The sequence below is a fragment of the Berghia stephanieae genome, chromosome 5 (genome assembly GCF_034508935.2).
Source record: "Berghia stephanieae isolate SIO BIC M18660-M18661 chromosome 5, UCSD_Bste_1.3, whole genome shotgun sequence".
Taxonomy (NCBI): domain Eukaryota; kingdom Metazoa; phylum Mollusca; class Gastropoda; order Nudibranchia; family Aeolidiidae; genus Berghia; species Berghia stephanieae.
Genome location: NC_088364.1, coordinates 15,975,172 through 16,002,671, shown reverse-complemented (window position 1 = coordinate 16,002,671; position 27,500 = coordinate 15,975,172). Strand labels below are relative to the sequence as shown.

At 33.4% G+C, this 27,500-nt stretch overlaps 1 protein-coding gene across 50 annotated transcripts in view; it reads right to left on the bottom strand.

Moving 5' to 3' along the window:
* The window catches only part of LOC144972476 (uncharacterized), a 309,958-nt gene that overhangs the window by 107,723 nt on the left and 174,735 nt on the right, over window positions 1-27,500 (bottom strand). For 32 of the 50 annotated variants that reach the window (XM_078913731.1, XM_078913721.1, XM_078913724.1 and 29 more), the window contains 10 exons: window positions 23,338-23,562; window positions 22,165-22,319; window positions 20,359-20,579; window positions 12,637-12,841; window positions 5,362-5,458; window positions 4,518-4,746; window positions 3,322-3,459; window positions 2,689-2,802; window positions 1,525-1,603; window positions 157-360 (listed from right to left, as the gene is read on the bottom strand). In XM_078913731.1, coding sequence (XP_078769857.1) covers window positions 157-360; window positions 1,525-1,603; window positions 2,689-2,802; window positions 3,322-3,459; window positions 4,518-4,746; window positions 5,362-5,458; window positions 12,637-12,841; window positions 20,359-20,579; window positions 22,165-22,319; window positions 23,338-23,562 — 1,667 coding nt within the window. Of the gene's footprint in view, window positions 1-156; window positions 361-1,524; window positions 1,604-2,688; window positions 2,803-3,321; window positions 3,460-4,517; window positions 4,747-5,361; window positions 5,459-7,931; window positions 7,959-12,636; window positions 12,842-20,358; window positions 20,580-22,164; window positions 22,320-23,337; window positions 23,563-27,500 lie in introns of all 50 variants that reach the window. The other 18 variants (XM_078913693.1, XM_078913688.1, XM_078913689.1 and 15 more) reach the window with 1 other exon arrangement.

Genomic DNA, 27,500 nt, shown 5'->3' with positions numbered 1-27,500 from the left:
CATGACGCCTGTTGATTGACAATATTTCTAATTTTTTTTCGACAGAGACAATGCTGTTAAAGACCAGGTACTCTTTTACACCTGGGTACAATAAGAGAATGTAAAGAAGTTTATGTGATGAAAAGTAAGCTGAGGTATTAGATAAGAGATCTGCACCTGTTGCCTTGTCCCCGTTCTTCTCCACCCAGAAGTGTAACATGGCCATGGCCTGGTCTCCCACAGTCTTGTAGTCTGTCTTGATGTGGTTGATCTCCGACATGGGAACCTTCAACTGCTGGGCCAGCATTATCCAATCACCTTGCAGTGTGTCCGCAATGTCAGACAGTTTCATTTCAGCCCGATTCACTGAGTCTTGGATTACTGAATTGACAACACATAGAAAATTGTTGATATCAAAGTGACAAATTAGGGAGCAGGCACTGGTGTAAGATAAAGATCTGAAAAAGTGTGTATGAAACAGTGCTAGACAAAGCAGGGAAAAAAAAACAAGAAAAAGCCATCCCACAAAAATCAGCCTGCCTCGACTAGGGATTGAACCTAAGATCTCTTGATTACCAGTAATCAAAAGGTCTGAGGTTTGATCTCTAGTTGAGGCAGGCTGATTTAAAAAAAAAAAAAACTTTTGCTTGTATTTTCTCTCTGCTCTGTCTGGCACTGTTTCATACACACTTTTTTCAGATCTTTGGAAAATTGTTAACATGATGCAAGGAACGGTAAAGGGGAAGGGAGAATTGTTGGTAATGATTGATTAACTTTTGAAAAAACATTCCAGTTTATGATAATGGTCTTCATTATCTATTGCCGCATCTATGTTTAAGCAATCATTTCATTTTGGTTAATGAAATTGTAAGAACTGAAACATTAAGTCTATCAGTACTTGATCTGTTGACACATAAAAAATATATATATATTAATCAATTAAATTATTTGAGTTTGAGCTTTTATATAGCGCAATATCCACTAAACGTGCCTAAAGCGCTTTACAAGGGGTCCCTGACCAACAGCAACACTTAACATGTAGGACGAGGCGTGTTAGGCGGTATTACAAATTTTTTTTTCCGAAAGAGACAATGCTGTTAATGGCCAAGTACCCATTTTACACCGGAGTACAGTGCGAGAATGTGAGTAAAGAGCCTTTTCCAAGGACTCAACTATGCACCCCAGGACCCAGGACATTCCAATCCTAAAGCAAGTGTCATACCACAAGACCACATAGCCGCACAATTAGATTAAGAAGTTTGTTTTTTTAATTATCGGCACTAATAACTTTAAAGAAACAGTTGTTAGCCTTTCAACCTTATCATTCATCGAGGTAAAAACTCACGATGTCCATGCAATTAGCCTTTATGTTATATTGAGGCCAATATCAAACAGGACGGACTACAGTAGGTACTATACCTTCCACATTCTCTCTAACCCTCCTCCCAAACCAATACATTAAAACTATTTTTTTTGGGATATGCACTATGAATTTTTTTTTTTTTGGAATAGTAGACAAAAAGTAAATACAATAGACAAACATACCAATGCCTTGGGCTCTGAGGAAGTCGTGATGTTTGCGAAGTTCTGCTGCCTTCTCTGGGTCAAGGTCACCGGAATCAGACTGGAATTCATACCAAGAATTAAAGTCAGTTTAACAAGTGATAGCCTTCAGTGAAAAATTCTTGTCATTACTAGCTTAAGAGAGCAATGTATACTGGATTATTTTTTATCACAGTTTAAATCAAAAAGAAGTATCGTTAGTTACAGATGACAAAATATTAATATTTAACCACATAAATGTCTTAAAGGAAGGGTCTTGTTTTTCTTTATTTATTTCTTCCTTTCTTAATTTTCTTATATCTATACTTGTTTCCTTTCGGGCATTTTTTCCTGCTCTCTCATTCAAATCTGCTAGGTAATGAAATAAAAAAGACAACTATTTGAAAACCTTCACGGGAGGTTTTGATTTGACTCTATTCTGACATTATATCTCAAGAATTTTAACCAAAATGAAGTAATAACAAAGTCAAGGGTTGCATGACCGTCACTGACCCCTTGGTGAAAAGAGTTAGGTCAGCAGTTTTAATGTGTATTGAGTGAGTCAGTTGGTTTATATGAAGAAAGTGGAGACCAAGATAAAGAATGAGAGATTTTATTTTTGAAAGAAAATCACGTCTTGAATATAAAAGGTTGACAGACCAGTCTATATTATTGAACCTATATTATGACCTTAGTAAAACCCATCAGTCAAATAGGATTAGACCATGCTGTGATAAAATTGCTATCTTGGTAACATATTATAACGTACAATTATGGAGACGATCTAGTTTCATCAGTTTTTCTATATTTCATCTGAATTATACAAAATCTAAAAAAGCTGGCACCAAACATATTAATTTTTTTAAAAACCCACAAAACAAAAAAACAGACAAAGAAAACACACACACACACAAATCCCAGCTGAGATGACATAATTCAATAAGAGATAATATTATATCAATCAGTTCACACGCAAATCCTTATTCTTGCTAATCTTTGCATTACAATGAATTTCACTTTTTTTTCTTTCAATTAAAAGGAAAAAAAACCTTTATTTGAGTGCACAACAGAAAATACTAATGAATTTATAAATAAATAAAATCAAAAATCTTTATTTAAAAAAAAAAAAAGAAAGAAAAATAAACAGTTTTAAATGAATATACTCACAGCCACCATGTCAGGAAGTTTAAAGTTTAGATTACAAATAGGAGTTTGTGGAGCCTCTCCTCTGGCAACTTTGGGTTCCTTCATAAAGGCAATACGGGCACTGGGGGACTGGTCCTGTCACAATTCAAACAAATGTTAGTAAAATAGAGATATTGAAGAATCTCCGAAATATAACAATACAAATAAACAATTTGGACTAAAGACTCTTCAAAATTGATAAAAGCAATAAACAAAGAAAAGAAGAGAAATAGATAAAAACAAAACAAAAAATATCAAATGACTCATGCATTGTTTCTTGTTGAAGCCTTTCAGTCTACAATACAAAAGTTGCGACCTCTCATTTGTAGATAGTAAAACAATATTGTAAAAGTAGAATGAGAAGCCTGAAAGTGGCACTTTGCTATGAGAACCTTGTCGACAGTTTGTGAAAGTGTAGAGTGCTTAGTCCATGGTAATTAACCAAATATAATCAAAAAAGAAAGAAAAACAACTATGTCTGAGCAGATGTTGAGTAGTGCTCTGTTAGGCATATATCCACAAATCTACTCTATAAAGTCCTAATAACATTGAACTGTGTCTGTGAGGGAAGATGGGGGAGGGGATTCGTTGAAAAAGTCTTGTTTATATCCTGACCTGGTCTCGTATCTTGACTGTACAAGGCAGCCTGTTTTCCCGGAAGGCTCTAAAGTTGACATGTAGTTGGTCACCTGACTTGGTGACAGGAATGAGGTTGCCCGCCATCTCTACAAATTGTGGACGTCCCTCTAGCACCTGTGGAGGGAAAGTGAATAGTAAAAATCTGTGTTAGAAAATAATAATAATTACAATAAAATATATAAAATAAAAATATATTTACAAAACAATCAGATCAGCCTTCCTGCTACTGGTGATCGAACCTCAGACTCACGTTTGTCAGACAGTCGATGAGAGTACATTGCAAACTGGACAGCCAGAATATCATTATCTATTATATTCCTCCCAATCAAGATGATGCATAATATTTCAATCATGAAAAAATAAGGAGACATTTTGACATTCACTACACAGACTGCCATCATCAATTTATTATTTAGCTTTTTTTTTTTGTAATGCAGAACATCAATAATGTATGTGGGTTACAAAAAAAAAATAATTAAAAAAATGCCTTTTTCACCACGATATCATAAGATATCGTCGCCTAGGCATTCCACGAAGGAATATAGATAACTCATCAAACAAGATGTCTGATGTCAACAGGAAGCACCCATGTTGTCCAAGTGAGCAAATTGGGGGTTAATAATCTTGCTCAAGGAAAAAAACGAAAGTGCCTGAAGCGGGGTTCAAACCTTGGTCATCCGGATCACAGTGCAATGCCTTAACCACTCGGCCACTTGGGTGGGTTACAAGTTTATATAATAAAAAAGACAATCGATGTGTTGAAAGTCTGAATAACTTCTCACATAGTAATGGAATTTGTACAGAAATCAAACCTCATTACTTTTTTTTTTAAGAAAAGGAAGGAACATCAGAAAAAAAGTCAAAATCCATTTAACAAGAAAGACCAAATTGCTTGAAAAACAAAATTGTTAATAAAGTAAAGGCTTTAAGTTAAATGACTGCTTAAATTTTGTGTTTGAGACCATCTCTCTTCATTTATACCCTGCTCAATTAAAATTCTTGTAGCTTTTTTTATATTTTCGTAAATTTATTTTCACACTAATCAAATTTCCAACATTAAATTCTTTTGGGTAGTTTTATTCTGTTTTTGATTGTTCCCCCTCTTCTCCTAGTTCAGATACTCATAATCAAAATAGCAACATCTGACAGTCACTGAACATCAATTTTCTCACCTCTATGTCTCGACTTCTTGCAACTTCAAAAAATTTCTCCTGTTTTTCCAGAGTCTTATCATCCTTGTCATCTGTCATGCAGAAAATGCGTAGTTTGCCTTCCTCTGGAGCATCTCTCTTGGCAAATATAACAAACTTGGCCATGTATGGAACGGTGACGGCCTCTTGGTAAAGGAGTGAGGCCATCTGGGATGCCTCATGGACATTCTGACAATCTATGAGCCAGAACCTTGGAAAAAGAAAAATTCCGCTCAAGTTCGGTTGCAATTTCTGAGATATTGGTCATTTAGATTTAAGGCTTAATCCTTCTTTTTGACACAAATAACAAACAAAACATGTTCGAGTTTATATTCTTCCTCACCTTAGTGTTAAAAAAAGGTTTTCAATCCATGACTCATGGTATCTTAGAAAATGGCAGTTAAAGCCCTTATTTCATGAATTGCTTTAAACCTTTTAGTTTTGTGTACTCCTTGAGTTTTTCTAACTGTTATTTATTTAGAAGGATACTGGACACTGACGTCCAGTGTTTATCGACATTTTTTTTCAGAACTGACACTTTGTGCTAAAATTTACTTTAAAATTGCAAATGCACAGTGTTGTAGACCATTGATCTACTAAAATACCTGAATTGTTCCCTAATCATTCATATTCTAGAATGTGTTAGAATCATTATTTTCTGCCTGTCAAAAAACTTAGGCACTTTTGACATTTAAAGTCAAATGAAAAATTCAAATTAAAAAGAAAAATTTTGGGGGAGAACTTTAATCCATATGATATCACGGTTTCTACGATAGATATTTGAAGGGTTTGTATTCAAGACACTCAATTTTGAATTATCCCATACCTTGCGGACACTGTGGTGGTGAAGGAGACACAGTCATCTACCAATGTCATAGGTTTGGAATCTGTCACATCCTCCCACTGGGCTGGACTCGGGTCAGCTGGGGACAAAGAGACAAAAAGTTAAAAATCATAAAGACCAAAACTCTAAGCACACTTGAACAAGAAAAATATAAAACAATGAATGAAGAAGTAAAATGGACCAAATCTACTAACATATCAAATTGCTCCTGCTCAATTTTATTCCTCTCTGATATACAGATTGCCACAGAGGGACTTAATAGTATTGATTGAATTTACTAATTTCATATATGGACTTGAATCATTTGAAAACTGTTTTCCTTTTCCATTCAGTGGAATCAATTTTATGCTTAAAATGTAATAGTTTTATCTCACTATTGAAAATTCCATAGACAAATAAGATAGTGAGAAGTTATAAAAGTATATTAATAATTGATGAAAACATCTACGTGATTTCTACAAATTTGCATGAATTGATTTTAAAACTCAATTAAATTAGAAAAGAAAGTGAAATGGTGCACACACAGATCAAGACATAAAGGGGTGGTCTTCTGATTTTTTAATTTTTTTTCATACAATCATAAAAGTAATACAAATAATACCATAGATAATATCTGGCCCCCTGATCTGGTTTCTCAATATAACGTATCTATTTACCAGTGAACGTTTTTTGTTTGGTTTATTTTGTTATTGCCTATAGAGAGATTGAGCCTGAAATGATTGTTGCAATGTATTTCATCAGCTACTTTCTTCATTTCCAATTTTTTGTCTATTTTTCAGTTTCTGATAGCTCAGTTGGTAGGGCACTTGTCGCACAAACTACACTGTTTAATACTACAGAGACCAGGATTAACTCTGGCTCTGTGGGCCGTACAGATCTGAGGTATCAGACTACTTTTCATAGTTTAAGATTCACTCAAGTGACTGCTGTGGAAACATGGTGCTCTTTCATCAGTATCGGCACTGCCTATTCAAGAGTACCAATAGAGCTCTGTCTCCATGGGCCTTATGGTACTCATGGATCTGACTATTTTTCATAGTTCCCATATTCAGGCAGTACAAAATATACAGCAAAGTCCTTGAGCAATCACCTTGCTTAGAATCAGCCCTTGTTTGAAGTTAAGTCAACATTTGACTGACAGAAGTCTATAATTTTTCTCTCCTTCTTCTTATAAACCACTGACTCAGTCTGAGTATTAATATTGATGTTCGTACCAAAAGGAAAATATTTTATTCTCATTAATTTATACAAAATCTCCTAATGGAGTCAATAACTTCATTTAGAATTCTACTCGCCATTAAAACAGCAATATTGAATGCTGTGAAAGAAAAAGAATTTTGCCTTCAACTTGGCAAAAAAAAAAAGAGGGACAGCGTTTATGTTGAGCTGTGTAGGTGGCATGTGGAAGTTGATGGCACATCGCAGTACCTTCACACACAGAGATGTCATTAATCAATGTGAACAATCTCTATCGCAAGAAGCATAAACTCCTCCACTAATGCATGTGCATACATTTTTGACAATCCACATTGTTAACCGTGAAAATGGATCAAGTTAACATCACTTAAAGTGAACAAATTTTCACATTCCAAAGATGCTGATTTTAAGCAAATTGCATGGTACTTATATTTTAATTTATTATCAAATTTTTCCGTCAAAACCAACATATTAAAAAAATAAAATCATTTCCCCCCTGAATCAAACCTGGACTGGAACATAAACTTCCCATGAAAGGAATGCTAAGACGACCCCTTGTATGTCCCAAAGAAATTTTCTTTTGTTTGTTTTTTTTTTCATTTTTGGATTAGAAGTCAGAGAACTCTCTTGACTCTTCCAGACCTTGAATTCTGAGTTTCTACAATTCAAGCAAATAATGCCTTTTAACCAAATAGAACTGTCTTAAACAAACAAATGAAAAAAAAAAGATTTTTTTTTTTAAATAAAGAAGGAAAGAAAGAAAATGACTGCTTCGGTATTACTGTTGATGTGCATATTTAATAAACAAAAATCAAAATGGCGGTTCTTTCCTGATAGCTTATTGCTGTAAAAGTCAGGAAGGGTTTATTATTTCTTATTAGTCCATCACAGCCATGAAGCCAGTCGGTCACATCAGGTAGGCTATTCCAAAGGGATTAATGAGTGAGCACAATGATCAACATTTAAAACAGCCCGACAATTTGGTTATGGGCAGAGAATACAAGTTGCTGTAATTCTTGCAGGGCTCTACCATGAAGAATGATTATTATTAATTATACAAATGTGACTGTTTGTTTTATTACCAGAGTTAAAGGTCTGAAAGATTTTAAAGAGTCTTTTCTGAGCCGGTGAGTCCATTGGCAAATTGTAGACAGTAGAACAAATGTCACACAAAGTCATGTATCATAATATATTTTTGTATGTACATGAAGGCGGGGGAGGGGGGGGGGGTACAACATATATATATATTTATTCTTAATCCCATGCATTTTTATTTTTTAAAAGGAGGATTGATAGGAAAATGAATACATTTTCGCCAAGTGAACGGACCGGCTCTTGATAAGGCAAGTAGTTACCTCTCCCATGGTGGTGGTAGCTGTTGCCTAGCAACGCAGCAATACAGGAAAACAAAGGGGTAAAGAAATTGTCAAAGCAAAAAAAAAAAATAATAGGAAGATTTTTAATGGAGGAAAAAAAAAAGACTGAAGGGAAAATTTGATTAAACGGAAAGATGTGGCCGGATGGAGAGGTGGATGAATGGATGGATGAATGAACTGGTTGATGGGTGAGTAGTTGGAAGTTCAATTGGATTGTGAGAGACAGGGGAACAAAATCGTGGATAGGTTGGGAAGAAAGGTCAAGGGGAATGGGCACTGATGCTAATAGTTTTCCCAAAGTGATCCATACATATATTATGCACTGTACCTTTCAAAAATTGATTTCATAGTTATGTCGTTAAATGTATGATATCGTCAAAGTAATAAATAAACCAAAACAAAAACAACGAAAAAGGAGAATTAGTTTAGAAGGAATTGTATTTTTCATACGTTATTGATTTATAATAATGAGGTCAAACTTTATCTTACAGCAATGAATAAAAGCTTAACACATCATGCGGGACCTATGCAGCTCAAAACAATCACAAAGTATTCTCTATACCCCTCTATTCTATTTATTTGTGTATTAATTCAATAAATAATTGATTTGATTGATTAATTAATTCATTTTGTACATTTTACTTCTCCATTTTTATTCTCCATTCTTTATTTCTTTTCCAATTTGACAAAATATGCCCATGTGCAAGGGCAGAACTAATTAATTGATTATAAATTGTGTTTTTTTAGAATAATAAACAAAAAAAAACAAAAAATAAATAAATAAATAAATAAAAATAAATAAATAAATAAATAAATAATAAATAAATAAATAAATAAATAAATAAATAAATAATAAATAAATAAATAAATAGACAAAATTTGTAGGTTAGATAAAATTATCATGTCAATGTTTTCCCATTTTGATTACGAAGTGTATGAATTTATTCTCATCATTATAATTGCATGCAAACGTAATATAGCTCATATCAACAACATTTGAACAGAGGCATACAGACAAAATAAGCCTAGCACATAACTTAACCTTTAATGGCAAGTTTGGATTTTTGTCAAGCAATAATGCTAAGGCTATTTCATCTTTTTGGTATGACACTCGCCTTCAGACCGGACGGTCCCTGGTTTTCTGATAATGTTTAAAATTAGTGATGTATGATATTTGAATCTGCAACAGATTTCAAGACTTTTCATTCATTATGAAGGACTAAACAGTGGCAGTCACTCATATATGGTTTGAAGATTGCAGGTTCTAAACCTCAAAAATTGACAATTAGAGGTACTGCTTTTTAAATTATCTTAAATGACCTAATTACAATCGCAATTACAATATCACGCTGTTTTCTTCTTCATGAAAAATATGTCATAATTCAAAATACACACTAAAAAATATTCTAAAGCAGTTCAAGTGTTAGCTTTAAAAAATATTGGAACACGGACACTGACCAGATGAGAGACAACTAGTGAAAGACCCATAATGCAGTGCTCAGAGTGCCTATATATGGCAGTTACATAGATTGTTTAGAGAAGGCAGTGCTCAGAGTCTAATCGAGGCAATTGCTCTAATAATCTACAGGCAGCAGTTGATCAAATAATTACAGAAAGCAACTGCTTAGAGTGTTTTACAGTAGATAGCTGTTCAGTGTCTAAAGATTGGACTTGTTTGGAATGACAAAGACTATCAAACAGAGTCTCTAAAAGACATGTGCCTCTGTAGGAGATGATTGCTCGTGGATGTTTGTTATTAGGAATTCAGTTGCTTTTTGCAGGCTTGTAGAAGCAGTTGCTCAGATCTAGATAACTGTAAGACGACAAGGCTATCTTTAATGTCAAAAGAGACAATTTGTATGAAATGGGAAAACACTACAAACAAATGTCTCAAACAAGAAGTCTCAAACGATATTTGAACAAAACCCCTAAGAACAGAATGCAAACATAAAGTTCCCGTCTGTTCACAGTTTGAATAGAGCTATATGGAATCTTTGTCATCTTGGTTGAAGAACAGCTATGTCGAGTCAGCACTACAAATAAAAAATGAGTGATTCCACAACATTTCAAATTACTGTTTTTTGCCAAAAGGGGGGACAGTTAAAATAATCTTCGAGAAGAATTTTTATAAATTCCTTTATTTGCTTATTTCAAATAATTCGACTGCTCATGCAATAAGTTTCAGTCATAAATGACTCGGCATCCTTAATTCTAAATTTATTTTTTTTTCTCTCCTTGCAACAACATTGCAACATCAAAAATTTATTGCTGATATTCATTACAAAATTCTGGGGTGAAATAAACCTAACAACAACAGAAAATAAGACAGAAAAACAAACAACAAAAAAACAAAAAACAAAACTAAAACCCACAAAAAAAAAAAATAAATAAATAAACAAACAGTATAACAGTCAAAACCAAACGTACAGATAAATCTAATGATTGACCAAACATGGTTGAGATGGGGTAAAAAAAATCCACTATGAATCATGAATTACTTCTTTTCTAACATTACTCTCTAATATCTACAAACACCAATAAAGTACAGGCCCAGCCACTACAAGGGTAAGGGGAAGGACGGGTTAAGGCAGGATAGGTTGTAGAGGGACTGAGTATTGAATCGCTAACTCAAAACATAAACAGGAAATGAGAGGAAGAAAGAGATGGGTGTAGAAATTATGATGACAACAAGAACAACAAGTCTGGGAAGAGGAAAGGAATAAAAAGGTAGAAGATAAGAAGGGATACAAGAGGGAGAAGAGGGGATGGAAGGAATTGGTAACAAATGAAATTCACGACGGATGGAAAGAAATAAAGCAAAGCAGATCAAAGAAATGAAAAAAAAAAACAAAACAAGAAACATCATGACACAAGCTTTCGGTAACGGTACGTCACTTAGATCTATCATGCTTTAAGGCCAAGTGCAGTGTGTGTATGCATGGTTTAGTTGTTATATACTTTTATTGGCATAATAATTAAATAATAATTTTTAAAAAAATAAATAAATAAAATAAATATAATAATGATAACAATAACAATAATAATAATAATAATAATAATAATAATAATAATAATAATAATAATAATAATAATAATAATAATAATAATAATAATAATAATAATAACAATAATAATAATAATAATAATAATAATAATAATAATAATAATAATAATAATAATAATAATAATAATAATAATAATAATAATAATAATAATAATAATGAAATAATCTCACAAAATGAGTTGTGCCTTAAACCATTGCTCGTAATAACAAGAATGCAAATTATCACAAAGCAAAAAGCAGCATAGCCATACTATTCTCTTTCTTTTTTTTTTTTTGTTTTCTTTTTTTTTTTACTTGAAAAAAAACACCACAGAGGCAACAATTCAGCAAATGAAGCTTCACAATTCAGAGATTGAATACTCTATGATTCATTGTGAAAACAGAAAGACAAGGACCCGCATCAAAGAAGTGCACATATCATTGTTATCATCATCATTAAAGCGAGACAAATCAATTGACGTTGAACAATAATATACAACAAAATTGAAGTCTTCTTGAATTCTAAATGATTTGATAAAGAGCCATTTTCTTCTATGATTATTATCATCATTATTATTATTATTATTATTATTATTATCATTATTATTTTTTTTCCTTAAATATTATTATTATCAGTATTATTATTATTATTATTATTATTATTATTATTATTATTATTATTATTATTAGTAGTAGTAGTAGTAGTAGTAGTAGTAGTAGTAGTAGTTAGTAGTAGTAGTAGTAGTAGTAGTAGTAGTAGTAGTAGTTAGTAGTAGTAGTAGTAGTAGTAGTAGAATCATCATCATCATCAATATTATTATATTATTATTATTATTATTATTATTATTATTATTATTATTATTATTATTACTACGATTATTATTATTATCATCATCATCCTCATCATCATTATTAATATTATTACCATTACTATTATTTTTATTATTATTTATTATTATTATTATTATTATTATATTATTATTATTATTATTATTATTATTATTATTATTATTATTATATTATTATTATCATCACCATCAGTATTATTATTATCTCAATATTATTATTATTATTACTATTATTATCATTATTATAATTATCCTTCTCCTCCTCCTTATCATCATCATCGCCATCATCATCATCATTATTAATTATGATTGTTAATATCATAAAGAGCTAAATGTAATGTCCATTTTCTCTTGAATAAAAATATCTTAAATAACACACAGATTGAACTCTGATATTTTCCTAATAGACTGTCAGGCAATTTGTCTTTGCTTTAATAATCTGGCAATAGATTACAGTTAAGTGTCCTCGAATGAAGTGTAAAGCTGAGATTACATTAGACAGCTGAGAAAATTCAATGCCATAAATGCAAAGGGATTTTTGACTTCTATACTGTGCACATATCTCTATTGAGTCTGTTTTTAACATGGTCATACGAATTGTAAATAAAATAAATCATTATCAATTATAACAATCTTTATTTCTTAAAAGTAGAGGAAGATTTAATGGCAATGTTGGAAATGTTATGCCGCAGTTTTTAAAATTAACAAATGGATTAAGGATCAGCGGTGCATGGCCATTTGTGCAATGCTGTAATATAAACCTATCAAGCAGAGATGACCAAACCGTGCATACCTGCCAAGCTGAAGAGCAACCGTAGCGTTGGTCTTTCCTGTCCGTACTGGTTGATCATTCCCTTCTGGGCAGCCCTGGGCACGGGGATGGTAAGGGTGATGGGCTTGTGGAACTTCCTGCGTCGTGGCTCGATGGTAACAATGGGACTGACAGCCACCCGATTGCCCAGCAGTTTGGCCACCAGCTCTGGGGCGATGGGCTGGGCCTGGGAAGTTGGTAGGTTATGGTGGTGGAGCCAGGGGGGAGGGAGTAACATTTGGAGAAGGGGGTGGTTGGAAGAGGGGTTGGGGTTGGAAGTAAATCAACAGCATAAAAATATCTGTAGAATGTCACAACAGCTGCATCTTTTGCAAATGACGTTTGAAACTTAGATTAAATATCAAGTTCCTCAATAATTCATATTGCCTGAATAGCAGCCTGGGCCCAGCTAAGTGAATCAGTTTTGACCTGGATGTCTAATCATTCAAAGATGTAAACTGTGATCTGCTAAACCCTGTTTTGCTCATCTTGCAATTCACCAAAGCAAAGTTATCAGAAATATCAAGGAAGGAATCTACAAGCTTAGGTATGGATATTAGACATGGATAATAAAGGAATGAGCAATCTTTTCTTTAATGACGAACATTCTACTGTACTGACTGTGTGCTGACGTGTTAGAAAAGACACTAACTATTAAATAAGATATAATCAAACATGTTTCAAACAATTCAAAAATTGGGATAACAAGGTAATTTATAATAAGAATCAGTTGCACATGATAGTTATCAACACAATTTGGATACATCAAAGCGTAATGAAAAGTGTGAGAACATCAGAGGATAAAAGAATAATGAATCATAGAAATTCCTCACTCCATATGCTGAAGTAGTCAAGATTTGTATAAAATGGTTTCCATTACCAAAAGGTTTGACCAATTCTATATTGATATCATTTTTAAAAAATAATATATAGAACCGCTTTTTACCACCTTACTTAATTTTTCTTCAACGGTCAAGGAATCTAATAACATAAGACATTAAAATTTTAAAGGGAAAAAATTCTAATTCCCATAGAAAATGCTCCGAACATCTAAAATTTGTTTGTATAACATTATCTCTGGTATCGAATTTCCAGAAATAAACTGACCAATGACCAATGAATTGGAACTTGGCAGATTCTGTTAAGTTTTATGACACCAATTAAAAACACATAAAATTTAAGTTCTTTACCTACAAAGAAACAAAAAAAGAGCTTTTAAAAAAAAATTAATTCATAACAAAAACGACGACAAACAAACATGGAATCAAGTTTGTTACAACTTTCCTCATAATCATAAGGAACACTTTTTTCATGTTCTTGCACTGTAAGTCAAATTCATGATTTAAAGTATGGTATCCTTATAATAATTTTCATTGTTGTTGTCATGATGATGATTTATTATTATTATTATTATTATTATTATTATTATTATTATTATTATTATTATTATTATTATTATTATTATTATTATTATTATTATTATTATTATTATTTATTGTATTGTTGTTGTTATTTATCACTATATATTTCTTTTTCACACTTTTTAAAAAATACATAATATCTTTACGCTAAATAACTTTTTAATGTTTGTAAATTTTGACTGTTTTAAAGAATAAAACAAAAATTAAATAAAATATTAATAAATATATCATCAACTAATGTCTGTTGTAACTGAAAAACATTGAAAATCATTTTCCAAGACACCCTTCACAATCAAATTGCAACTACATGAATAAAAAATAATGATCGAGGCGATATATAATAACAATCATTTGTTTTTGGCATTCTCATAAAATAAATTAATAAATAGGAACAGTCAAACAGAGTTCTTCTATGGATATGTCATGCTCTAATGGCCTTCGCGACGTGTAATTTATTCTCCTAGCAGGACATATGGAAGCAACTTTCCATATCACACAGTTCAAGTCCCCTATTAGACATCTTTTTTGTGCTGGCACTCTGACGGTATACATTACAGCCTACTGTCAAGTCCTCATTCACACAAGTGTGGTATATGGTTTCCATTCAATACACGAAAGCACCCAAGTCATCCAACTAATTTATGAGCATAAAGTCACTCTGAACTGTAAATGTAGACCTGCTCTAGACATCAAATAAAACAATTGTATTTCCTCTCCAAAAGAATTAGAATTTCAGTAGCAAGATTTCAAGTTTCTAATCCTCCACTCAATATTTTACTCACAAACCCAGGCTTGAGAATTAAAGTCAATATTCCAGTGACAATGGGGGACCCATTAGCTCCATTAACACTCAGCTCATAACAGAAAGAGACTGGTATCAGTCCCAGGCTTGACTGAGTTTATTTTTTCCCTGACCTATCAATCCATCCAGCAATCATTAGGTAACTGGATTTGTCTGATCTAGAGGAAAGTACTGTGCAATAATCTAGAGTCCTGTCCGAAGGGTAGAAAGCAATCATCAATATACATATTTCCTAGAATTATTTATCCCTCTTGTGCATATAAATTTACTTATTCCTCTATCAATAGCATCCACTTGGAATGAAAAAATAACAAAAATAATTGTATACATATTTAGCATTTCTTCCCCGTTTCACTAATAGAAAACAAACGAGTCAAATAATAAATTGATTGTACATACATGATTGTCTTTTTATATGAAAATTTAATTCCTCAATAAAGCATGAAGAAAAAAAACAAAAGATATTCTTTAGATTAAAATGGTGGTAAAATCATTCACAGAGTTGCCAACCAATGATGCTAATAAAACAGGATTAGATTTTTTAAAATTATGATTTCGACTTCAAGACATCTTTCCGTCGCCGAAAGTTCAAAAACAAAAATAGCCAATTTATCACTTCTATTCCAAAAAAAGCAGATTGACTTTAAATAGAATATTTGTACTATTTATTAAATTACTTTAGTATCAGTCAAGATGCATTGACATGGAATTGGATACAAATTATGTCAGAACCACTCTCAGATTGGTCATGTCGCCCAAACATTACTAAATCATCCAGAATTAACTCAAGATGAAAATAGCCGTTAAAAGTCTTGTCAGGATTCTTTTAAGACCCTTTAAAATTGTGAATATCTATGGAAGAATCAAAAGTTGGCATCTCTCTGCATTCACAGTGTTAACATATCTTTTAAAATATGCCATTTACATAAATTGATAATCATTGTCACAAATACAAGATTGAGTATTATAAGTGCATTATTTTTATAGTGGCATCATGCCACTGTTATCATTGCAGTCAAAGTTTTGTTATTATCATCATATTAGTTATTATTCTCCTCTTTTACTTTCATCAACTTGGAAAGAAAGCGTTTAAAAAATATCCTTTAGGTTGAAATCATTTCTCTTATCATCAAAGCACATTCCAGTTCATCACTCAGACCATACTTTTAAAACGGGAGTCACTCATTCAGACCATAATTCAAATGACAGTCAAACAGATACTCTGCATTCAAATCAAGGTGCATCAGCATCCACTGCCCTAACATTATTAACCTCTACATAAAATCCAACATTCCCAAGTCTATGATTTCTCATGAATAAATTTTGTACATTCCCATCATTTTATAAGAGTGAAACTTGGAAAGGAAAGGAACAGGACCAAACTAGTCAGACAATGACAAAAAATATGTGGGTTTTTTTTATGTTGGTTCCATACATTGATCGATTACCATGATCTCCATCTTATGGGCAAAAAAAGCTTAAACATGACATCCTTCTGAAGTGTAAGGTAATAACGCCAAAGATAAGAGAATATGCTTCACGCAACCCCTTGAATTTAGAGATGTAGTAAGTTTTAGGAAAAGGAAATCTCTCATTGCAGTGATTGGCTCCAATTACGTTAAAAACACTATTCTTGACAATTATTAATATAGTGACATCACGTCATTGTTATCATTATCATCATTGTTCTTTGTGAATGCTGTTTACAATATTGCTTCATGCAGAGCTTCCCACCCCAAACCACTACTTTGAGGAATCAAATAGGTGAAAATGAGGAATTTGACATCAAAATGAGGACTCAACGTATCGTAAACAGGTTTGATATGATTCTTATAACTCATTTCCCATTGCATCAATTATGAGGCCTTCTCATTCTTTCCTCACTTATTCAAACTATTTCCAAACAGACAAATTAAGACATTTTGTGTATTTCAATACTGTTTCGTGGAATAATGTTATTTAAAAAACGAGTGACAAATTCCAATTCTGAAATTTTATTTTAATATGCACTTTAAAATAAATAGCAAACATAAAAATAGGCTATGTCCATATTGCACTGTGGTTGATGCTCTTCACAATGCTCTATTCAAACTGAATTTATACTGATTAATTCCATGTACTGGGAAGGACTATGGTCAAGATTCATTTCTAAACTTCTTTATTGTATATCGTCCTCTGTCGATTTATTTTGTAGAACCACAAATTGTAAATCTCATTAAATAAACAATGTCTCAGTTTGATATCATCATAGAGCTTGTTTTCATACTTCCAAACACACCTCGGTACGTACAAATTGTACAACCACTTCTGTTTTAAAGGAGCAGTAGTTAATAGTATTTTTAGTCAAATTATAGTGATATCATATCACTGATATTATTCTGGTCATCTTTGTCGTTGTTGCTCTCCTGACTATTGTTGTTCTTATATTGTACCTTGTAATTTCAATTTTACATTGACGCCCAATACTGCAACTGGCTTGGAAAAAAACATTCACAATGATATTATCTACAATTAAAAATATGTTCCTTCTCCAAATCAAACCATAATAACATATACAATGAGTTGACTGACAAGTCATATAAAAAAAAAGATAGCACCAGTATTTATATATAAATATATTTTTTCTTTTTGCTTTTTTTTTTTGAACACAATTTACTTTCAAATTATAAACATTATTTTACCTTCTTTCTTTTTTTTTTTTTTTACTATCGCATTATATTCTTTATCACATAACATAAAACATTGGTCAATGACCAAAAAGAAAAACATAAACAGAATCAAAAAACTCTTAGAACACATTCTAAATAATATTCATATATCCATATGACTTTCTTTTCCAAATCAAAGGGGACAGGGAGAATCTAGACTGTCATCAAATGGTAAGCTAAAAACTCAATGATTACAGTCCTATCATATTTAAGATGTCCACTGTCCATCCTAGGAAACAATCAACACCAAAGACAAGTGGTCAGCTTATTGAGTTACAAAATAAGAGGAAGAAAGAATATCGACTGCCTCTCTGTTTTATGACTGCTTTATACAAGTTGACTTAATTTAAGATAAATTAGGTCAACTAAACCAGAACAGTGAAAGTAAGTAAGGATCATTTTTTGCATAAATCATTAAAATGGGAAATATCAATTTCTTATATTAAACCAATCGTCTAAAAATGGAATCAAGATTCTGAGTATTGAATTTGGTGTATCTAAACAATGACCTTTTGTCTGAATTGATTTGAAAGTAAAAAAAAGCAATTTCTCAAACTACTTAGGACTCAAATTTTGTAATTCTCTCAAAATTTACCCTAAATAACATTTTCATAATCTGGCTCAGTCTCATTTAATGCCAATTTGAGTAAATGAGTAAAAGACAGAGCTGGAGACTTTTTTTCTTTAAAATTTGCAAAATTTTGCATCTAAAAGGTTTTAATTTCAATTCGCTATGAGTGACAGATTTAGAGGTCATTTCAAAAAGAGGTTAACTGACTGATGAGGAATAGGACTAATGGGACTTTGTAGAGACTAGGCCTTATGGGATACTTTGTAACATATGATAATTGAGACGGCATTCCAAGAAACAATGGACGTCGAACAAAAATGAACAATGTCTCAACTCTTATTGGAAAAAAAAAAGAAAAGAAATAATAACAAGAATAATAAATGGAATAACTGAAGGCCAATTAAAATCTAGGCCAACAATCATGCTATGATGGCAAAAATGTCTAAAAACAGATGACAACATTGTACAGAGTGTGCAATTTAGTGGTAGTGGAAGTGGTAGTGGTTGTTATGGTGGTGATGGTAATGATGTTGATCAGCACCATGATGATATTGATGATGATGAATGATGGCAATGATGATAAATGATGATGATGATGATGATGATGTGATGATGATGATGATGACGACAATGACGATAATGATGATGATGGCAATGGTGATAAATGATGATGATGATGATGATGATGATGATGATGATGATGATGATGATGATGACAACGTTGATGACATGAAAGACAATCGTCCACTGAAAGGGAATAAAATCAAAACATACAAACTAAATTATGTTCAATCAATTCATAAAGACTTTAAAAAACCAAAAATAAAATAATAATAATAAAAACTTAATCATAAAACGACATGGATCAAAGAAAAGCAAATCGATAATGACAAAACTTGAACATAAAATCAGACTACAAGTCAAAGCAGACGCCAGTCATCACCAAATGACAAAATCAACAATATCTATTGGAGGGCTTCTTTTTTTAACAGGAACAGAAACGTTGTCATCCCTTTGATTGGAAGGCATGAGATTGTGTGGGGAAATATTGACATGGAAACACACGACGTAATTGTAAGAGACAGCAGCACTCTGTTGTTTAAAAAAATGAATGTGTATGTGTATGTGAGTGAGTGTGTGAGTGTTTGCCACCTTAGTAGTTCACACTACAGAAGGCTTTTAATACAAGTCTTGAAATGTTACCCTTTTGGCCCTCCGCCCTTTTGGAGGCTATACCACACAAGCAGACGTGAGAGTGTGAGGGGAGAGAAAATGGGGGGTAACAAGAAAACGTATTCAGAAAGTTGTTTTCATTTGGTTGCTTAACATTATTTTATTAAAGAGGGGAATGGGCATGGAAAGCAAGTCAGAGAAAGGGAGTTCACTAATACAGCACACAGTCAGTTCAGTCAGAACAATTCTTTTATCGAAGTAGAACAATTTGAGTTCAATATCTTACTGGCCAATATGGTACAAATATCTAGTTTTCATATTCTGTGAAAACTAATAAGTAAATATCTAATTAATAACCTGGGCTAAATGCATATGAAAGAATATGTATAACACAGAAAACCATCAAACATTGTGATTTTAATATCAATATAATGTACAATAAAATGAATTAATCATTTAGCAATCATCTCTGAAAATTTAAAGTGTATATTGGTGATTTGTAAGCAAATAATTATATACAATTATAGCATTAAAATCATGATCAGAGCATCTACAATTATTGAAAGAAAAAAAGAAGAAGAAGAAGAAGAAGAAGAAGAAGAAGAAGAAGAAGAAGAAGAAGAAGAAGAAGAAGAAGAAGAAGAAGAAGAAGAAGAAGAAGAGAAGAAAGAAAGAAAATTAAAAATTGGGAATTGATTAAGATTGCGTGTTGAAAAAAATTTTTAAAACATTTTCAATGGTAAAACCTCGCTATACTACACGAAATTGAGCTATCCATCTTTCTTATATATGTTCAATACAAATATGATCATGATTCAAATCAGTTAGAAAACAATTCCTTATACAGCACTATTGTGGGCTTGCCTAATTCTAAGAAAAATATATTTCCAGTCTCAAATGTTGCTACATAACAAGGTTTTACAACTATTAAAAGAATGATTCTTAAATAAATTTGTGATGCTTGAACTGACGTTGAGAAGAAATAATTATATGAGTGTGTAGTTGATGTCAATGTGTAACAAGTCTTACCTGGAGGCCAACAGGGATGGGGCGTGTCAAGGTTCCCTCAGGCAAAACGGCCTGGACTTGGGGTACAACTGTGGAGGAGAGCACACCTCCTTCCATGCCAATTACTGTGCTCTCTTGCTTGACGCGGGTCACACGTGACACCAAGGCAAAGTACATGGGCAGGTCGGAGGTCAGGATGCGCTTGATACGCTTGTTGGCAAGTTCTTCCTCTGGGTCTAGTTCTGTTAAAATTGAGAAACAAATAAAGAGCAGAAGGGGTAATAAACAAATAAAATTCATTTTATTCATCTTATTGGGAGAGTGTATTCATAGGGGTTGAGACTCTTGCCACAAATGGGGCTCAAATCAATGTTCTCAGTTTTGAATTGACAGAACCAGTAGATTTTTGACACCCTTATACCTGCTCCGACAAACATAGCTTGGTTGTTTACAAACAATAGAAAGAATGAAGTTGGTACCACACTTCTTTGATATTGTTTTGAACACCAGTTGGGCTATTAGTTCTCACTAGATTCTTTCAATCAGAATATAAACGTTTATAGTTAGTCTTGTGTGTTGGCCACTTTAATAAGGTGGGTAGAACCAGTACTTTACTTAAACGCATACCAATGTGAAACACTTAAATGATTAGTTTAATCTAACAATCACTGTCAGATCTCCCCTGTGGGGACCAGGGGAGCAATGCGCACTCATCACCATCATCTCCTTCCCCTCACACTCTCACACACACACACACACAATAGCGCATATCCAATCAAACACAGGTGCACACCCACCCACTAACAAAATTATAATGAGTGAGTAAACACCTATACTACCAAACTATTGGAGGCAGTATATAAAAATATCTTGATCATTGACTTCCCTCCCACCCTCTACCTACTAACAAAATAAAATCACAATTTGAATCCCCCCCCTCACAACATAATACAGGGTGATTCTAAAAGAATATGCCCCCCCCCCCCAAAAAAAAAAAAAAAAAAAAATAAATGCAGTTGTTTAAAGCAATTAAAGTTATTTGATAGAGTAATTATCTAAGTTTAACTGGGAGTTAATTTCAATGCAGTTGTTCAGTGTAGATGAAATGTGGGCAGATCAATCAAAATGGGGACTCCTCAGCAGAAAGGGTTTTGTCCTCAGCAGAGGTCGTTTTGTGTGATTGAGTTCGCCAAAACAATGCCATTGCCACAGTGCAATGTGCCTTCAGAGCAGAATTTGGCATTGACTCTTCTTGTGGGGGTATGTTAAAGACCCAAGTTTACATTCCACCACTTCCAGCAAGTATCAGTGACTTAAGATCGAATAACAGCTACAATCAACATGGTGGACAGTGACATGCAGGGGTGCGTTTGGTTGAATTCTCATGTCAGCTTGATGTTGTCTGCGCTGTCAGTGGTGGCCATATTGAGCATTTATAAAACATGAAATAAAAACTTGAATGTATGCACTACACATGTGTCCAAGCCAGTGTTTTCTATTGTGTTTCCTTTTTAAAATGTTGTGTGACAGTATTGCTATATTCTTTTTTAATCACCCTGTATTATAATAATATCTGGATTCCAGGAAAGCACGGAAAAGTTGCACAATGGCAAGGAAAAAAGCATTTGCCGCCAACAATACGTAATTTCTGAAGATTTTGTTATTCTTTCATATTGGTGCCATTTTTATGTCAAAAATTTGTAATATTCCTAATAAATGGCTTCTCTGAATAATGATGATGATGATGATGATGATGATGATGATGATGATGATGATGATAATCAAATTAATAATCAATAATTAATACGCTAAGTATGTCGTCCTTACCTTCAGCACTGGTCCCAAGAGCATCTGTGACAGCATCCTCTGTAGCTTGCATGGGGTGCTCGTACCAGTTTTCTCCATTGTCACTTCTAAGGATAACAACCTCTCTTTCTTTTCCTCTCAGGGAGGCGAAATGGGGAACCTCAATCAACACGGGTCTGTTGAGGGAGCAAGGAATAATATTCTGTATATGTTTGTAAAACATTCTCAATAAAATCATCTACTTTCATATATTATGAAAGTTAATGAGTTTATTCATAAGAACGGCAACATTTAATCAAATTATCATGTGATACCATTTGTGACACAAAGTAGTAGAGATTTTAAGAGGTTTGTGATAAAGCGGTTTTTATATCAAACCACCATATTTTGTTATTCCATGTCTGCCTTAGATTAATTTTACTCTGTCATTTTGGAATAAGACATTTTTCTTTGTAAACAAAACCAATCATAATAATAGAAAAGTTTTTTATTAATGTCCTAAGTTTATCTATTTTGAGTTGAAACACCCACCTCATGTGCAGTCAAATATGGGCAAAATAAAAGGGCATAAAAAACTTGTCTTAAATGATGAGGTTTGGCATTAGCCTCAGATTTTGTAAACATTAAAAACAATTTGCACACTAATTTTCTAAATATACCAATAAATATTTTTGTAGTTATTTATCATTTATAACTTTTTATATTAACCAAGACTTGATTGTATATGCTAGTGGTTGAGTGAGTGTAGATATAGGCTGGCGTGGCAGCATCAAAGGTCGGCCGAAAAATGCTCGGTATGGACCTCTTCTGTATTACAATTAAAGGTTCTTTTTTTTTTCTTCTTTTTTCTGATGAAGTTTGATTGAATCATAGTGTCTACACCTTTTATGATCGAATTTAATAGAAAAGTATTAAGTGTATTAAATTATTAGTTATTAGTATTCTTCAAAAAATATTCACTAGTTACTCAAAAGTTATTAGTATTATCGACTGACCAACTAGTCAGCACAAGCACTGTATTCTGCCAACCTGGCTCCACCTGAATGAATAAGAATGACTGAACTCAATTAGCATGTTCCTATTATGACTACTTTGAGAAAGAGACTTAAAGCCATCTTATATAGACGTCGTTGCTTCAAGCACATGAGCATAAACCATCTATAAAACCTGAGTGTGTGTGTCACCAACTCTCACCCCAAGAATTTGGTTCCAACTGGCCCCATCTCAAGCACTCTGGCAGCAAGACCTTCTCCTTCCAGCATGGGGGGTGGGCGGGAGAGTTTTTCCTTCTTCACCAATCGGCAAGTGACACGAGTGGGCATGGAGCATTTCCTCGGGGGGATGATGACGCGGACTCCTGGGTGCCGACATCCTCGCATGGCACCTCCTCTTGCATCCACCATGAAGCTGATCAGGAAGCTGTGAGGAAAAGGAGGCAAAACTTTAGCTATATTTGATTGTAATTTGTAAAACACTTTGAGCATATTTCGTGAATTTTGCGTTGTATAAAAGCTCACTTTTATTCTTTTCCATTTTCTTTATTTAAAAAAAACAACATCTAATTATTTATTTTACTTGCATAGCAAAAGAGTGGTGACAGAATCACATCTAATCTTTGTATACTGAAATTAGATGTCCCACTGTTTCGATCTCCATTAAAAAAATTCTTTGTTTTATGGGCGTGTGGGTGGGAGGGGGAGGGAGGGTTGATTGTTGTTTGCTTGTTTGGTTTTTTAATGTTTATTTCTGTTCTTTCTTAATTTTTTTATTCAAAATATTTAAAAAATACAAAATGAATTTTTTTTAAAAAATCAATCCTTAATGGAAATTTGTATCCAGGGTCTATCCTGAGAAAAGACCAAGATAGGTGCCAGCCACAATGCAGCACCACTAAGACAGCAAAACGGCTACGATTTTTGCTAATGGAATAAAGCAAAAACCTGGTCCCCTGCTATCATTTGCATAAAGCAAGTATGAAACCATGCAAGTCATTGATGATCACAGAGGAAAAGGGGAAATTTCTAATAATATCAACATGGATATAAATACAAACAAACATGTATTTGTTTTCAGGAATTTTCCACTGCTTGCAACATTTTTAGGTCATTTAAGTGCAACTATAAAGGAATATGATGAGGATACTCTAAAGATTTCAGATACATATAGTTTAGCTGATTGAACTAGCAAGCAAACTAAAAGTAAAAGAGAACCAACAAAAACATTTTTAAAAAGGTAAGGCATGGAGAAATAGAAGTGGATCCCAAGACAATATTTATATTATATCTGTGTGTCTTGTCCAGTTTATCTTTTAAAAATCCAGAAAGACAGATAGATGGACAGACATACAGAGGAAGATAGATAGATAGATAGATAGATAGATAGATAGATAGATAGATAGATAGATAGATAGATAGATAGATAGATAGATAGATAGATAGATAGAGAGAGAAGAGAGAGAGAGAGAGAGAGAGAGAGAGAGAGAGAGAGAGAGAGAGAAGAGAGAAGAAAGAGAAGAAAGATGAAGAGAGAGAGAGAGAGGAGAGGGAGAGAGAGAGAGAGAGAGAGAAAGAGAGAGAGAGAGGAAGGGAGAGAGAGAGAGAGAGAGAGAGAGAGAGAGAAAGAGAGAGAGAATGAGAGAGAGAGACACCATTGTCTATCTATTTGGGTCAAGTCTCATATCAACCGCATATGGAAATGTAATCTAAGAGCCTTACTACACGTTTGCAATACATTTTTCGGTCTTACAAAAATCCCCATGGTAACAGCCACAGCAAGACAATGACACCTCTTTGAAAAAAAAAGAGCAAAGCGGTAAGACCTGCGGTAAGTCCTCCTCTGTAGCCCCTTCCAACCATCCACCACAGAGAGCCTTGACAGGACATTTGTGTGTTGGTGGCACAGGAAATAAAATTGTGTATAATGTGATTTTTTTTTCTTTCTAGATTTGTTTCTTCTATTAACACAGGCTAGTAGCTAAATCAGAGACATAATTAGACCTATTCAAACACAAAAACACGGGACAGTAAAAATGAGTAAATCCAGTTAGTTTGTTTTTTTAAATGAGAATTTTGATGAATACGCACCCAATGTGAACATTGAAAGAAAGCAGAATGCTTATCAGAGGTTTTAATGCTAAAGCAATACAGACTGAAAGATTGCTAATCAAGGAACATTGTGACAATGTTAACTAAATAACACATTAAAGTTATTAAAAAGACGACACTTCTGTTTTAGAGGGTCTGTTTACGGTACCATACACTCCTCCACCTCCTTTCACCCCCCCCCCCCCCCCCCCCAGCCCCTTCCCTTTCCCCTCCTCCTCCTTGCTTCACATAAACTGATTATGAGTGATAATGGACAGATCAAAAGAAAACTAAAAATATGCTTATAACATGGTACAGCACCGCTAAAATCATTAGGTTATAAGAAAATCTGAGTGACTCCAAAAGTATCCGAACACTCGGCCATCCGAATCCATGGCAAGTGACGTACCACTACAGCATCCTAACAAGTAAGATAACGTGGAATAAATAAATTACTAGCTTTGACCGTCACCGTTTTTCTCCACCACTTACTAAAAAGCCCCCAAAAAATGTTATCAATGAGTCCATCTTGAAAGATAAACCAACTATTTTATCAACGATGTTACTACACTGTACTGTCGTTCTTTGATAAAACACCTTTTTGAACAAAGTTGGTTAGAAATCTTTTACTTCTTTATATCCGTCGATAAAGATGACTTATTGACTCCCAACTTAATAAAAAGTCTCAAACATGAGACTTCAAAGAAATTCCAGGTTTGAGACATGTTGACAAGTTGACGGTCCATCTCCATCAATCGTTATTCGCAGAAAAAAATTTTTAAGAGTTTTTAAAAAATTATTATCAATCACAGAAGAAAAAAAAACATACAGATTTTTCTTCTTTAAAAACATATCCACAATTGGATCGATGGGTGATTGTTTTAAGTGTTTAACAGCGCTTTCAACACTATTTGGGTCATTTAAGCGCCCGTTTCTATCTTTTATCAATTTTTTATCGGCCTTGAGAGGCCATAGCTGCTCAATCGTGTTAATACTGTTGTAATAGTCACATGTTTGTTATTTAAACATGTTTATTTACAATTTCTGCAGGGGTTCACATTCCGGCAGATACTTTAAAATTGTTAGTGGATCGACTGACTGGAAGTCCCTGGTTTCATAATGTTGTGACCTTATCTATTCTAACTGTATACATTCAGAAGCATAGCAGATTGAATATGAAAATGGAATAAGATAAACTTCACAAGGAAGGAGCCAGAGACCAATGCCAGAACAATAACATTGTCAATACTGTAATATCACAATAAACCAGCCAGAATCTTCTAGGAAAGAAGAATGAGGGAAGGCAGACCCCATAATAGAGCTAAAAACAAGACTAGAAGCAGCAAGAGGTGATACAAAATGAGCCGGTGAAGCGAGATTTGAGAGTAGAGTGAGGAGAAATGAGAAGTGTTGTTGGAGATCAATAAACCGGGGCATTTGATTGACACAAGTAAGCGGTTACATGCATCGGGCCAATAGACGCTGATTTATGAAAAGTTCGGATTAACCATTGGCAAATTAACAGAAGTTTACTGTGTTTACAATTCTATCAACAGATCGCTGATTTATGATGGAGAACATAGTCGGTCTCTGGCTTCAGGCATTCTGTGTTATTGTGTCAGATTTATCCATGGACACATTACTATGTACGTGTACCTACAACAGCATGCAACACACCTGTTCATGTTATACATTTACACCTGACATTGATTATGGCTGCAAAGCACATCAAGACACGAAACAACGACAACGCTGGAGATCGGGAGGGATTTCGCCGTCATGACTTGACATTCTGATCAAATTAATTGCATTAGGAATAGAACTTTTCTCACTGGTCCATGCCGGTTGCTGATATTTATTCATTCACTCATCCATTCGTTCATTTATCTAACTTTTCATTTGATGTATATACATTTGTATTATCATATAATTCGTTTACCAAATGTTACTCATCGTACTCGTGGACAGTAGTTGGAGTGGGGCGAGGATGAAAGGTGGATGAGATAGAGGAGGGCAATGATAACGATTTTGTAACAGAAAAAAAATAAATCAAACAATATAACAAACACAACACAACAAAACAAAAAATCAGTAGCAGCTGCAATAGCACCTGCAGTAGCAACCGCAACAATAACAACAACAACAACAACAACAAAAACAGCAGCAACAACAACCATTATCAACATCAGTCTGTTGTAGAGAGCAATCCGTGGATCAAGCAAAGAATTACCTTTCTTCCTGCATTGTGATGATTCAAACCTCTTCCAGAGAACA